Here is a 14,716-nt window from a genome sequence, read left to right on the forward strand (position 1 = left end):
CATTTTATTGTTTTGTTTTGTTTTTCCAATTTGCTTCGCTTCTTTCTTGTGGTGTTGTTAGTGTGGTCCTTTCTCTGTCTTCATTTCTTGACAGAAAAATCATTTTGATATATGCAAAACAAGCATTTGACAAAATTCAAAACATTTTGTTGATAAAAACACTCAAACTAGGAACAGAAGGAAACTACCCCAGTGTAATAAAGCCATATATGGAAACCCCATAGCTAACACAATGGTTAAAGATTAAGATCAGAGTAAGATAGGCCGGTGTCATCCGCGATCTTGTGGGAAGCAAGGTGGCCTCCACGTTCCCTGAGCGTCTTCTCCGCTTCTGCCTCGACCGCCCCTTGATCACAGACATGTCTCGGGACCGGTTCCGGAGCCGTGGCGGTGGCGGTGGCGGTGGCGGCTTCCACCCGCGCGGAGGAGACGGCGGCCGCGGCGGCCTCCACGACTTCCGCTTCCCGCCACCCGGCATGGGCCTCAATCAGAACCGCGGACCCATGGGGCCCGGGCCGGGCCAGGGTGGCCCCAAGCCCCCGATCCCGCCACCGCCTCCGCATCAGCAACAGCAGCAGCCACCGTCGCAGCAGCCGCCACCACAGCAGCCGCCGCCCCTTCAGCCGCCACCGCATCAGCCGCCGCATCAGCCGCCGCCGCCGCCGCCACAGGACTCGTTCAAGCCCGTCGTTCCTCAGGGACCGCGCCCGGCTCCCGGAGTGGGCAGCGCTCTGCCGGCCTCCGGCTCGGCACCGCCTGCCACTCCTCCGACCTCCGGGGCCCCTACGGGGCCGAGCCCCACCCCGACCCCGCCGCCCGCTGTCACCTCGGCGCCCCCCGGGGCGCCCCCGCCGGCGCCGCCGAGCAGCGGGGTGCCCACCACCTCGCCTCAGACCGGGGGCCCGCCGCCTCCACCCACAGGGGGCCCGGGCCCCAGGCCTAAGCAGGGCCCAGGGCCCGGAGGCCCGAAAGGCGGCAAAATGCCAGGCGGGCCAAAGCCCGGCGGTGGTCCGGGCCTAAGCACTCCTGCGGCCACCCCAAGCCGCCGCACCAAGGCGGCGGGGAGCCCCGCGGTGGTCCGCAGCACCACCCGCCCTACCACCAGCAGCATCACCAGGGGCCCCAGCCTGGCGGGCCAGGCGGCCGCAGCGAGGAGAAGATCTCCGACTCAGAGGGATTTAAAGCCAACTTGTCTCTCTTGAGGAGGCCTGGAGAGAAAACTTACACTCAGCGTTGTTGGTTGTTTGTTGGGAATCTACCTGCTGATATCACAGAGGATGAATTTAAAAGACTTTTCGCTAAATACGGAGAACCAGGAGAAGTTTTTATCAATAAAGGCAAAGGATTTGGTTTTATTAAACTTGAATCTAGGGCATTGGCTGAAATTGCCAAAGCTAAACTTGATGATACACCCATGAGAGGTAGACAGCTTCGGGTTCGTTTTGCCACACATGCTGCCGCTCTCTCTGTTCGAAATCTTTCACCTTACGTTTCCAATGAACTGTTGGAAGAAGCCTTTAGCCAATTTGGTCCTATTGAAAGGGCTGTTGCAATTGTGGATGATCGTGGGAGATCTACAGGGAAAGGCATTGTTGAATTTGCATCTAAACCAGCAGCAAGAAAAGCCTTTGAAAGATGCAGTGAAGGTGTTTTCTTACTGACAACAACTCCTCGTCCAGTCATTGTGGAACCACTTGAACAATTAGATGATGAAGATGGCCTTCCTGAAAAACTTGCACAGAAGAATCCAATGTATCAAAAGGAGAGAGAAACGCCTCCTCGTTTTGCCCAACATGGCACATTTGAGTATGAATATTCTCAGCGATGGAAATCCCTGGATGAAATGGGAAAACAGCAAAGGGAACAAGTTGAAAAAAATATGAAAGATGCAAAAGACAAATTGGAAAGTGAAATGGAAGATGCCTATCATGAGCATCAGGCATATCTTTTGCATCAAGATCTGATGAGACGCCAGGAAGAATTAAGACGCATGGAAGAACTTCACAATCAAGAAATGCAGTAACGTAAAGAAATGCAATTAAGGCAAGAAGAAGAACGACGTAGAAGGGAAGAAGAGATGATGATTCGTCAGTGTGAAATGGAAGAACAAATGAGACGCCAAAGAAAGGAAAGTTATAGCTGGATGGGCTACATGGATCCAAGAGAAAGAGACATGAGAATGGGTGGTGGAGAAGCAATGAACATGGGAGATCCCTATGGTTCAGGAGGCCAGAAATTTCCACCTGTAGGTGGTGGAGGTGGCATAGGTTATGAAGCTAATCCTGGATTCCCACCAGCAACCATGAGTGGTTCCATGATGGGAAGCGACATGCCTACTGAGCGCTTTGGGCAGGGAGGTGCGGGACCTGTGGGTGGACAGGGTCCTGGAGGAATGGGGCCTGGAACTCCAGCAGGATATGGTAGAGGGAGAGAAGAGTATGAAGGCCCAAACAAAAAGCCCCGATTTTAGATGTGATACCTAGGTTTTCATTCCAGTTTGTTTTTGTCTTTTCTTGTTTAGATACCAATCTTTTAATTTCTTGCATTTTAGTAAGAAAGCTACCTTTTTATGGATGTTAGCAGTTTATTGACCTAATATTTGTAAGTGGTCTGTTTGGGCAGGTAAAATTATGTAATGCAGTGTTTCAAATGGGAATTTTTTTTTCTTTTTATTTCCTTTTTTTTTTTAAACTGTATAATGTCCCTCAAGTTATGGCAGTGTACCTTGTGCCACTGAATTTCCAAAGTGTACCAATTTTTTTTTTTTTACTGTGCTTCAAATAAATAGAAAAAATAGTTATAATATTGATCTTCAACTTTGCCATTCATGCTTCTATGCACATTAGGCTAGGTATTCCACTTTGAAAGCATGAGCGTGTCTAGGCCTTCAAATGGCACCTGCCATTTCTGGGAAATGTATCTGTAGGCTAAGTATTGCTTTCTACAAACAAGCACCCCCTTGTTTTAAAAAGAAGAAATGCATATTGAAGTAGTTTCATGATTTGATTTGTTTGGCATTATAGGAAGCAAGCTGGTGCTAAGTATTTTTAAATGGTTATGTAAGCAAGCTGAACTGTAAATCTTCCTTCGGGAATGTGTATTAAGATGATGAAATGGGTGAAAGACTATCGGTAGGGAGAGAAAGTGGGTATGACTAAATGGATCTTTATGGCCCTATGATCTATCCTTTCCTTGAAAGTTTCTGAAGAAAAAGTGGAAAGATCATTCTGTTGCATTTCTCCATTCTTGTTTTTAAAAGAACAAGTCCAAGTCCTACATATGGCTTGTATTGAACTTTCACATTTGAATTAAAGATTGTTAAACATGAAAAAAAAAAAAGATCAGAGTAAGATAAAGACAGCTGTTTTTGCTGTTTCTAGTCAACATACTATGGGAGTTCTAACTAGAGCAAATAGGGAGAAAGAAGTAAAAGGTATTTAAATCAGATAAAAGAAGCATATCTCTGCTGATCGATCTTATATGTATAAAAGTCTGAAGACTTCACACACTAAAAATACTTGTTAGAACCGGATACAAAATCTACATATAAAAATTAATTATATATCTATACATTAATAAAGAGTCTGAAGGAAATTAAGAAAATAATGATGTTTATGATATCATATAAAAGAATACTTAAAAAAATATATTTACTTATTTTAGAGAGAGAGGGTGAATTGGAGGAGGAATTTGAGAGAGAGGGAGAGGGATGAGCAAACTCCATGCTGAGTGCAGAGCTTGATGCAGGACTTGATCCCACAACCCCAAGATCATGATGTGAGCCAAAATGAAGAGTCTGATGCTTAAGCAATTAAGCCACCCAAGTTCCCCAGAGAATAAAATACTTATGAGTTAACTGAGGAGATAACACACTTGTACACCGAAACAACAAAACATGGGCACATGGGGGGGGGGCAGTTTGGTTAAGTGTCTGACTCTTGGTTTCAGTTTATGTCATGATCTCAGGGTCATGAGATGGAGCCCTGAGTCAGACTCTGTGCTCATCATGGAGTCTGCTTAGAGTTTCTCTCTCCCTCTCTCTTTACCCTCCCCATGGATTTAAAATTTAATGTTGTTAAGATGTCAATATTACCCAAAGTAATTGATGGAGGCAATGCTGTTTCTATTAAAATTCCAATGATTTTTTTTTTTTTTTTTTTTTGGTAAAAGTCACAGGGACTCCAAGTAGTTAAAACTATCTTAAGAAAGAGGGATAAAGTTGGAAGATTTATACCTCCTAATTAAAAAACTTAGTACAAAGTTATAGTAGTCCTGATGATAGACATACAGTCCACTAGAATATAATAAGGGTCAGAAATAAACTTGGATCAACACAGGTCAAAAGATTGACACAAAAACCAATGGAACAGAATTGAAAGTCTAGACATAAATCTTCACATTCATAGCCAAATAATTTTGGCAAGGATGCCAGAAACATTCAATGGAAAAAGGACAGTCTTTTCAACAAATGATACTGAGAAAACTGAATATCCAAATGGAAGAAAATGAAAGCAAACCCCTTCTTAACACTATATACCAAAATAAATGAAAAAAAGGTCAGTGACCTAAATTTCATAGCTAACATCTGAGACCAATCAAGTTTGTATGCAGTTATTCTTTAAAAATAAACAAATAGAAATAAGTAAATGTAAGTAATATCTCAAAAATACCCAAACAAAAGATGTAAGAGCTAAAACCACAAAATCTTAGATGAAAATGTAGGAAATCTACTAAAAAATGGCAATATCACAAGTTGATTCCAAAACAAGGAAAGTAATTGAACAGACATTTCTGGTGTGTGTGTGCAAATGGTTAATAAACAAATGAAGATTCTTATTACAACCATAAGGGAAATGCAAATCAAAGCTACCACAAGATACCACTTCTTATCTTAGTTATTGGTGGAATCACTACTCTGAAATTAAGACTTTAATGAAGACAATATGTTACTGGCTCTTATTTAAAAAGCAGAAGATAGTTAAGTGTTGACAAGAATGTAGAGAACATTTGAGCATCAATGGTGGAATTGTAAAATTGTGCAACCATTGTGGAAAACAGTATGGAAGTCCCTCAAAAAATAGTAAAAGTATGACAATATGATTCAGCAACTTCATTGCTGTGTATGTACCTAAAAGAATTGGAAACAGGAATTCAAACAGATATTTACTTGAACACCAGTGTTCATAAGAGCATTAGTTAAAATAGCCAAAAACTGGGTCACTTATATTAAATCCCTTTGTCTTGTCCTGTTTATTTATTTATTTTTAAAAGTAAGTGTACCTCCAATGTAGGGTTCAAACTCACAACCACAAGATTAAGAGTTGCAAGCTCTACTGACTTAGCCAGTTAGGTGGCCCCTGAGGAGTTTCCCCATATTTTTAATAAATATTTTTCAGTTTTGCATTTTACCTTTAAGTTCATAATCTATTTTTAGCTAATTTTATTTAAAGTGTGAAATTTAGGTTGAGGTTTATTTTTATTAAGTTTTTTGTTCTATAGGTCTACATTTGCTCCAGCACTATTCGTTGAACTGATATTAACCATCTCTTCTATTAGTTTTGCACTTTCATCAGAAAAAAATACTGGTAAATTTGTGTGGGTCTATTTCTGGTTCTTCATTATCTTCCATTGCTTTTTGTGTCTGTCCCTTTGTAAGTACCATACTGTCTTGATAAAATCTTAATTAGGGAGCAGTGTTTCCTCCCACTTTATTTTCTTTTCAAAATTATTTTGACTTTTGTAGCGCTTTCCATTTCCTTATCAGTTTTAGAGTAAGCTTTTCTCTGTCTATGTAAACCTTTTGGGGATTCTGATAGGAATTGCATTAAATATAAATATAAACCAATTGGGGAGAAGTAGTGTCCTTACCAGATTGGTCTTCCAATCAATGTCTTTTCATTTATTCCATTTTCAATTATTTCTTTCAACAGCACTTGGTACTTTCAAATTACAGATCCTTATGTGTTTTGTAAGATTTCTTTAAAGATAAGTACTGTATGTAGTTTTGTTTGGAGCAATCACAAATGGGTACTGTTGTCTATTTCATTTCTGCATATTTATTTTCCATGTATTAAAAGGCATTTTGGTGTTGATTCCATATCTGGGGACTTTGCTTACCATGACCTAGTTTTTGAATGGTGATATCTAATAATTTTATCTTTTATTTATTTAGTAAGTAGACTAAACAGTGGTTAATTAGCAAAGTCAGGCAATGCTTAAGAAAAGCAAACGTGTCTGCTTTGAAAGTGTTAGGTGAGTCTACTAACTCCATTGTGACTACTTACTTTTACTGCTTTCTTTGACCTGAACAGGTGTCTAATTTCTACAAGGCTACACAAGAGAAAAAAGACCTTGTTAAGTATATGAGTTAGTTTTTACAAGGTTATCCTCATGTATTTAGACAACCAAGAACCATATAGTAGCTTGTGATTTTGTAGTTTGGCATTTGGGGATAGGAGGAGCTGGACAGGCTTTGTTTGTCTTTTTGTTTTTAAGATTTTTATTTTCTTAAGTAATCTTTACACCTAATGTAGGAATTGAATTTACAAGCCTGAAATCAAGAGTTGCACACGCTATGGACTGGGCCAGCCAGGCACTCCCGGGCAGTTCTTTTGCTTTCTGTTGGACGGGATTTTTAGTCAGTTATTGGGTTGGCTAGAGACTAGCTGGTTTAGGATTGCTTTATCTGGTGTTGCATTTCTCTGGCACTAGTGATCTCTCATCCTGGACTTTGTTAATCCAGGTTTGTTCACATGTTGTCTTGGTAGGGTCTTGGAGAGAATAAGAGAAAACATGCAAGACCTCTTAAAGTCTAAACCTCACAACTGGCTCAACATCACTTTTCATAACATTCTCTTGGCCAGACCTAGTGGTAGGACATTCAGATTTGAACTGTGGGGAGATAGACTCCATTTTTTCTTTAAATTTTTAAATATATTTTTAATTTTTTTTTATTAACATGTAGTGTGTTATTTGGCTCAGGGGTACAGGTCTGGGAATCATCAGGCTTACACAACTCACAGCACTCACCATAGCACATAGTCTCCCCAATGTCCATAAGCTAGCCACCCGATCCCTACCTTCCCCACCCCGAGCAACCCTCAGTTTGTTTTGTGATATTAAGAGTCTCTAATGGTTTTTCTCCCCCGATCCTATCTTGTTTCATTTTTTTCCTTCCCTACTCCCACAACCTCCCACCCTGCCTTTCAAATTCCTCATATCAGAGAGATCATATGATAATTGTCTTTCTCTGGTTGACTTATTTTGCTCAGCATAATACCCTCTAGTTCCATCCACGTCATGGCAAATGGCAAGATTTCATTTCTTTTGATGGCTGCATTGCAGTCCATTGTATATATATACACCACATCTTCTTTATCCATTCATCTGTTGGTGGACATCTAGGTTCTTTGCCTAATTTGGGTACTGGGGACATTCCTGCTATAAACATTTGGGTGCACGTGCCCCTTCGGATTGCTACGTTTGTATCTTTTTTTTTTTTTAAGATTTTATTTATTTACTTGACAGACAAAGATCACAAATAGGCAGAGAGGCAGGCAGAGAGAGAGGAGGAAGCAGGTTCCCCACTGAGCAGAGAGCCCGATGCGGGGCTCGATCCCAGGACACTGGGATCATGACCTGAGCCGAAGGCAGAGGCATTAACCCACTGAGCCACCCAGGCGCCCCACGTTTGTATCTTTCGAGTGAATACTCAGTAGTGCGATTACTGGGTCGTAGGATAGCTGTATTTTAAACTTTTTGAGGAACCACCATGCTGTTTTCCAGAGTGGCTGCACCAGCTTGCATTCCCACCAACAGTGCAGGAGGGTTCCCCTTCCTCTGCATCCTCGCCAGCATCTGTCGTTTCCCGACTGATTAATTTTAGCCATTCTGACTGGTGAAAGGTGGGATCTGTTTTGATTTGTTTTTTCCTGATGCTGAATGATGCTGCACACTTTTTCATGTGTCTGTTGGCCATCTGGATGTCTTCTTGGGAGAAATGTCCATCCATGTCTTCTGTCCATTTCTTGATTGGATTATTTGTTCTTTGGGTGTTGAGTTTGCTAAGTTCTTTATAGATTTTGGATACCAGCCCTTTATCTGATATGTTGTTTGCAAATATCTTCTCCCATTCTGTCAGTTGTCTTTTGGTTTTGTGGACTGTTTCCTTTGCTGTGCAAGAGCTTTTGATCCTGATGAAGTCCCAATAGTTCATTTTGCTCTTCCTTCCCTTGCCTTTGGTGATATTTCTAGGAAGAAGTTGCTGTGGCTGAGATCGGATAGGTTGCTGCCTGTGTTCTCCTCAAGGCTTTTGATGGATTCCTTTCTCACACTGAGGTCCTTCATCCATTTGGAGTCTATTTTTGTGTGTGGTGTAAGGAAATAGTCCAGTTTCATTCTTCTGCATGTGGCTGTCCAATTTTCCCAACACCAATTGTTGCAGAGACTGTCTTTTTCCATTGGACATTCTCTCCTGTTTTGTTGAAGATTGGTTGACCATAGATTTGAGGGCATTTTTATGTTTGGCATGATTAGCTCTCATGTCTACCCTTAGAGAATCTATATTGTCATTAATGGTTTTCTCCAGCCTAACTATTGTCTTTTAACTGTTACCCTGAAATCTATTTCTGATATTTTGCTTATAACCATATTCATTAGGTCTGTGGGAGCGGCCATTGTCTCTGGTTCTTTTCTTTGTTGTGAGTTCCTCTTCCTAGTCATTTTGTAGAGGGGTGACTGAATGAATGAGCAGAGTCGAAAATATCAACCACAATCCAGGCAAAGTGCACCCTGGGAAAGTTTGAAGTGATCAAAGCCACCACCAAGAAAACTCAGCCAAAATGCAATCCAAGAATAAGATTTATAAATTTAGGGGGAAAGGGGGGGATTATAGGAGAGGGGCTATAATCTCTCAATGTGGGTGAGGTAGGGTGTTGCATTTCTTCCTGGGTGTATTTTGTTCCCTTTGTTAAAGAGTAGTACTTCCCAGAGCTACAGAGAAATAAAAATGGGCATATACATATATATAAATGTACTATTGATTAGGGAAAAAAAGACTACATTGAAGCTTATTTCCATCTCTCTCTCCATAGATAGATAGAGAGATAGACAGATATAGATGATAGATAGATAAAAGAAAAAGTGAAAAAAGCATATGTTTAGGGTTTCAGGAACTGAGTTATGCGTCTGTGGAAATTAGGCTATTGATAAGAAAGCTTCTTCCTTGTAAATCACTAGGATATTTGTAAACTGAGGGAGACTCAGATGTTGCAGATTGTGATCTCTACAAGTTAAATATTTGTCTTTCCTTTTGGGAAACCAAGAGTGCCTGAGGAATGTTACGCATGTTGTGGGGGGCGGAGAGACATTGGGTGCCAGAAATCACCATATGTGAGGTGATTTCTAAATTCCTTGTGTTTACAATTGCTTTTGAATGATCTAGAATTTAAATGCCTGGTCCTGTATGGGAGAGTAAAGGAGGAGGGAAAAAGATGTCTTAATTTATTACCTACAAGTTGCTTCCGCTTGTGAAAAACAGGGTAAAACAATGGGGGTAGGAGTTCCAACAATGGCTATTTGCACCTCTCTATCATCAGCAGCAATCAGTGGTATGAACAGAGTTCCAATATATTGTGGGATAGGGTTTGTAATTCCCATCCTGGCTCCAGTGTGCAAGCTATTCAAGGAATGTATACATTGCTTCCAGCCACGACCGGAAAAGGAAAGATTGATTAGTGGCCACTACTTAGCAAACAACTGAAATTGACCAAAATTATTAATAAAAATTAAATAGATTGTGAAGGAAATTATCACGGAAAAGAAACAGCAAATTGAATAATAATGCATCATTATAACTTCTTTGTGTGTATTTTTTGCTTCAGGGAGGCATAAAATCTCACTTAGTTTGAAGTTAAAGCTTTCAATTCAAAAGCTCATTCCCTGCTCTATGTACTTACCTCATTTATCATAAACAGGTGAGTTTTGAACCCGGAGGAGATACTTTGGGATGGCAGTTAATTATGGAGAGTGGTCGAACTTTACAATATCCTCTAGTTTTCTATTGAGAAAAGTTTTAAATAAATAGTTATATCAGGTTTTATCCTGGGCCAATTTGTTACCACTTATTGAGGTGAGCATGGGAGAACATGAAAACCTCTTCCATGGTTGCATTTTTTAGTCATATTTGTGCAGGACTTTGCTGGTGATTATGGGAAGTCCAAGGAATAAAACAATAAATAATAAAAATAAATGGTATTTATTTTTTTATTTTTTAAAGTATTTATTTAAATTCCATTTACTTAACATACAGTGTTACATTAGCTTCAGGTGTAAAATACAGTGATTCAGCAATTGTATGCCTGACTCAGTGCTCATTGTAAGCGCAGTCTTTAATTCCCATCACCCCTCCTCCCACCCACCTTTCCTCTGGTAACCACAGAGGTTGTTTATAGTCCTTCTATATAGGTGTTCTCTATAGTTGAGTCTCTCTCTTGGTTTGCCTCTCTTTGTCTCTCTCTTTCCACTCACTTGTTGTTGTTGTCATTGTTTTCTTGAATTCCATATATGAGTGAAATCATATAGTATTTCTCTTTCCCTGACTGGCTTATTTCCTTTAGTATTATACTCTCTAGCTCCACTCATGTCCCTGAAAATGGCAAGATTTCCAGTTTTGATGGCTGAGTAATATTCTACTGTAGACATATGCCACTTCTTGGGGCACCTGGGTGATTCAGTTGGTTAAGTGTCTGCCTTTGGCTTAGATCATGATCCTGGAGTCCTGGGATCAAGTCCTGCATCCAGCTCCCTGCTCAGGAGGGAGTCTGCTTCTCTCCCTCTCCCTTTGCCCCTCCCCCCCAGGCCTGTGCTCACGCTCTCTCTCTTGTTTATTTTCTCTCAAATGAATAAATAAAATCTTTTTTAAAAAATAATTTGTAGGGGCACCTGGGTGGCTCAGTCAATTAAGCATTTGCCTTCAGCTCAGGTCATGATCCCAGTGTCCTCCGCAGTGGGGAGGACATGATCCACAGTGTCCTCCCTGTTCAGCAGGGATTGTTCAGCCAGTGTCAAAGAGAATGGTCCCTGTGTTTTCTTCTAGAATTTTCTTCTAGAATGGTTTCAGGTCTCATATTCAGGTCTTTAACCCATTTTGAATTTATCTTTGTGTATGGTGAAAGAAAATGGTCCAGTTTCATTCTTCTGCATGTTGCTGCCCAGTTTTCCCAATGCTATTTGTGAAGACCATCTTTTCTCCAGCGGATATTCTTCCTTGGTTTGTAAAGGATTAATAGAGCATGTAGTTGCGGGTTCATTTCTGGATTTTCTATTCTGTTCTGTTTAGCTATGTGCCTATTTTTGTTTCAGTACCACACTGTTTTAATCATTACAGCTTTGTAATATAAATCGAATTCCAGAATTGTGATGTCTACAGCTTTGTTTTCTCTTTTTCAAGGTTGATTTGGCTATTTGAGGTCTTCAGTAGTTTCATATGCTTTTTAGGATTGTTTTTTCTAGCTCTGTGAAAAGTGTCAGTGGCATGATGATAGGATTGTATTGTATGTGTAGACTGTCTTTAGTGGTATAGACATTTAATAATATTTGTTCTTCCAAACCATAATCACGGAATGCCCTTCCATTTCTTTGTGTTATCATCAATTTCTTTTATTAATATTTTATTGTTTTCAGAGTACAGGTCTTTCACCTCTTTGATGGCGTTTGTTCCTAGGATTCTCACTGTTTTTGATAAAATTGTTAATGGGATTGATTCCCTGATTTCTCTTTCTACTGCCTCATTCTTGGTGAATAGATATGGAACAGATTTCTTATATTAATTTGAATCCTACCATTTTACTGATTTCACTACATTTTGCCAATTTAATTACAATACATCTTGGCATGGGTCTGGGTTTTGTGATTTTATTGGGGTTTCTCTGTGTTTCATGGGTCTGATATTTGTTTCTTTCAGATCAGGAAAGTTTTCAGGTATTATGTCTTCAAGTAAATTTCCTGCCCCTTTTCCCCCTCTTCTTCTTCTGGCACTCTTATATTATGCATATTATTACATTTGATGGAGTCACTGATTTCCTTGGACCAATTCTCATTTTGCATAATTCTTTTCTCTCTCTTTCATTCAGTTTTATTATTTGCCATTACTCTGTCTTCTAGGTCATTAGTTTGTTCCTTTGCTACTTCCAGCCTGCATGTTTCTCATATCATTTTTCGAGTACTCTATCTCTGCTATGTTATTCCTTATCTCTGTGTCAATAGGCTTACTGCTGCCTTCCACTCTTTTCTGAAGTCCAGTAAGTATTCTTATGATCATTTCTCTAAATTCTCTATCAGGTATGTTAGTTATATCTGTTTCCCTTGGGTCTTTGTCTGTAGCCTTGTCCTGTTCTTTCATTTAGGACAAATTCCTCTGCCTTCTCATTTTGTCTAGATTTCTGTGCTTGTTCCAGTATATACCACTGTAGTTCCTTACTGTGTATTATCTCTTGTTCCTCAGGTTTTGGTGCTATGGTAGTGTTTCCAATGTGTTCTGTGTGTGCTCTGTTGTTGTCTGGCTGCTTTCTTCTTCAGGCCAGTCATCTGCAGAAGCTGCCTTTGCTTACTCTGTGCAGTGTTTTGTCCTTGATCTCAATATGATGAGTTTTAATTAGATGTGGTCTGGTTGCTTGTGTAATGAGACCTATCTTCACCACCATTAGCACCAAGGCCCTATAAAACTTCTGGGTTTATTGATGTGGTGTGGGCACAAGTTTGGGCTTGTCTCCTGGGGGATGGGTCCTGCAACTGTGGGACTGAGACAGGCATGGCTGGAAGAGCAGTTCCACCCAAGTGTGGGGGAAGGGCTTGGTATAAATGAGTTAGACAGGGATGAGCTGGTTTCAGCAGATAACCCTGTACTTTGCTAAGGAGTGGGGTAAGGAAATGGCAATTGCTAGCTCCTTTATTCCTGGAGGGGCCTCTCAATGAACTCTGCCTCCCTGAGATGAGCAACTAACTTTCTCACCTCATGCCCCAGGCTTCCTTCAGATTGTGATTTCCAGGCTGTATGTCTGAGGGCTGTTTGTCTTGTCTTCTAAGAGAAGACCCAGTTCCTCTGGGCTCTCTCTGAGCCAAGCCTACTTACCTTCAAAACTTCATGCTTTAAACCCTGCTGTTGCCAAAAATTCACAAAATTTACCCCTGCTCACTTTCTAAGCCAATTGCTATAGAGATTTGTTTTCCCTGTGCATTGCTGTTTACTAGTCTCTCTCAACTTTCTCCATGCAGAAACTTTATGACCTGTTTCTCTCCCACACCATGTCTTCACACCTTCTACCTTTTTCGGGTGTACTTCTTCTCTACCTTTCATTATGGAGTCTGTGCTGCCCGTCTTCAGGTCAATTTCTGTGGTAGTTAGGGTGACTTGATATTTATCTAGTTATATTTGTGAGATAAGGTAACCCTAGTGTCCTCATACTTCTCCACCATTTTCTCAAAGCCTCACACATTTGTATTTAATATAAAATAACTCAATCAGGGTGCCTGGGTGGCTCAGTGGGTTAAGCCGCTGCCTTCAGCTCGGGTCATGATCTCGGGGTCCTGGGATCGAGTCCCACATCGGGCTCTCTGCTCAGCAGGAAGCCTGCTTCCCTCTCTCTCTCTCTCTGCCTGCCTCTCCGTCTACTTGTGATCTCTCTCTGTCAAATAAATAAATAAAATCTTAAAAAAAAAATAATAACTCAATCACTGGGGAATAAAATACAAAAGAAAGCAAGAAATCTAGACAGCATGAAAGAAAAAAGAATGAAAGAGAGAGAAAGAAAGGAAGGAAGGAAGAATAAGTCTGCTTGATTAGAAATTGGAATGGCATGACTCATGACTATTTGGAATACTACAAGCTACAGTCTGTTTGAAATGTTTTTATACACAAGCAGGAAGCTACTTTCAGAAAGCAGACTACAGAGTCTTGCACAGATCCTTCTCAAGAGGATCTATAAGTAGGAAAGAGTATCATGAACCTAAAGCCATCAAATTTTGTGTATAGGACATCTTTATAGTTTAGATCTATACTGTGGCTGTAGATCCTGTTATCTGAAACACATCCTGCTGTCCCACAAGCCAAGAAATGCACTTTTTTATGTGCATCTGAGTATCCCAAACATAAAGAAATTGAGTATCATAGTATCTGAATATATCAGGTACCTAAAAAGTAATGTTGAACTCTATTCTTTGAGGACAAATATTCAGCTTTGGATATGGAGAAATTTCTTGGCATCAGTTACCATTCTCTCATTGGCTTAGGAAGATGCTTCAGAAATCTACATTTCATTATTTTAGCATCCACTTGAACTCACCACTCATTTGGATTCCATTTGAGGAGTTAAAAGTCAAGGAGCAAAGAGGTAATGGGGTTTTTTGTTAACATTGTAATTTCACATAATACAAAAATAGTGTGACTCGGTATTGACAACTCTCATGCTTCAGAGTGTTTTGTTCATAGCCGCACAGAAAATGCTGCATTTCTGAGGCAGAACTGGCCAGTTCTAGGACCAGCAAACATGTGGGAATTTAAAAAATACATACATACCCATATCTTGTAGCATAGAGCAGAATTTGTCCTTATGACTAAAGAAAAATTAATTTCTTAATTTGATGTAAGATAGGTTGATATAATGCTCCCCTTAATTTACTTGAGACTCTTCAAATGATCACATTCATTTGTGCTCTCAGG

The 14,716-nt window shown here is 40.3% G+C and overlaps 1 protein-coding gene across 1 annotated transcript; it reads left to right on the plus strand.

The window, feature by feature from the left end:
- The first annotated feature begins 271 nt into the window (after positions 1–271).
- On the plus strand, positions 272–2,773 carry LOC125092615 (splicing factor, proline- and glutamine-rich-like). Its single transcript, XM_047717023.1, is given in 2 exon segments — positions 272–1,026; positions 1,029–2,773. Coding segments are annotated over 2 exon segments (1,662 nt in total). The 5' UTR covers positions 272–359; the 3' UTR covers positions 2,024–2,773.
- The last annotated feature ends 11,943 nt before the right edge of the window (positions 2,774–14,716 follow it).

The sequence above is a fragment of the Lutra lutra genome, chromosome Y (genome assembly GCF_902655055.1).
Source record: "Lutra lutra chromosome Y, mLutLut1.2, whole genome shotgun sequence".
Lineage (NCBI taxonomy): Eukaryota > Metazoa > Chordata > Mammalia > Carnivora > Mustelidae > Lutra > Lutra lutra.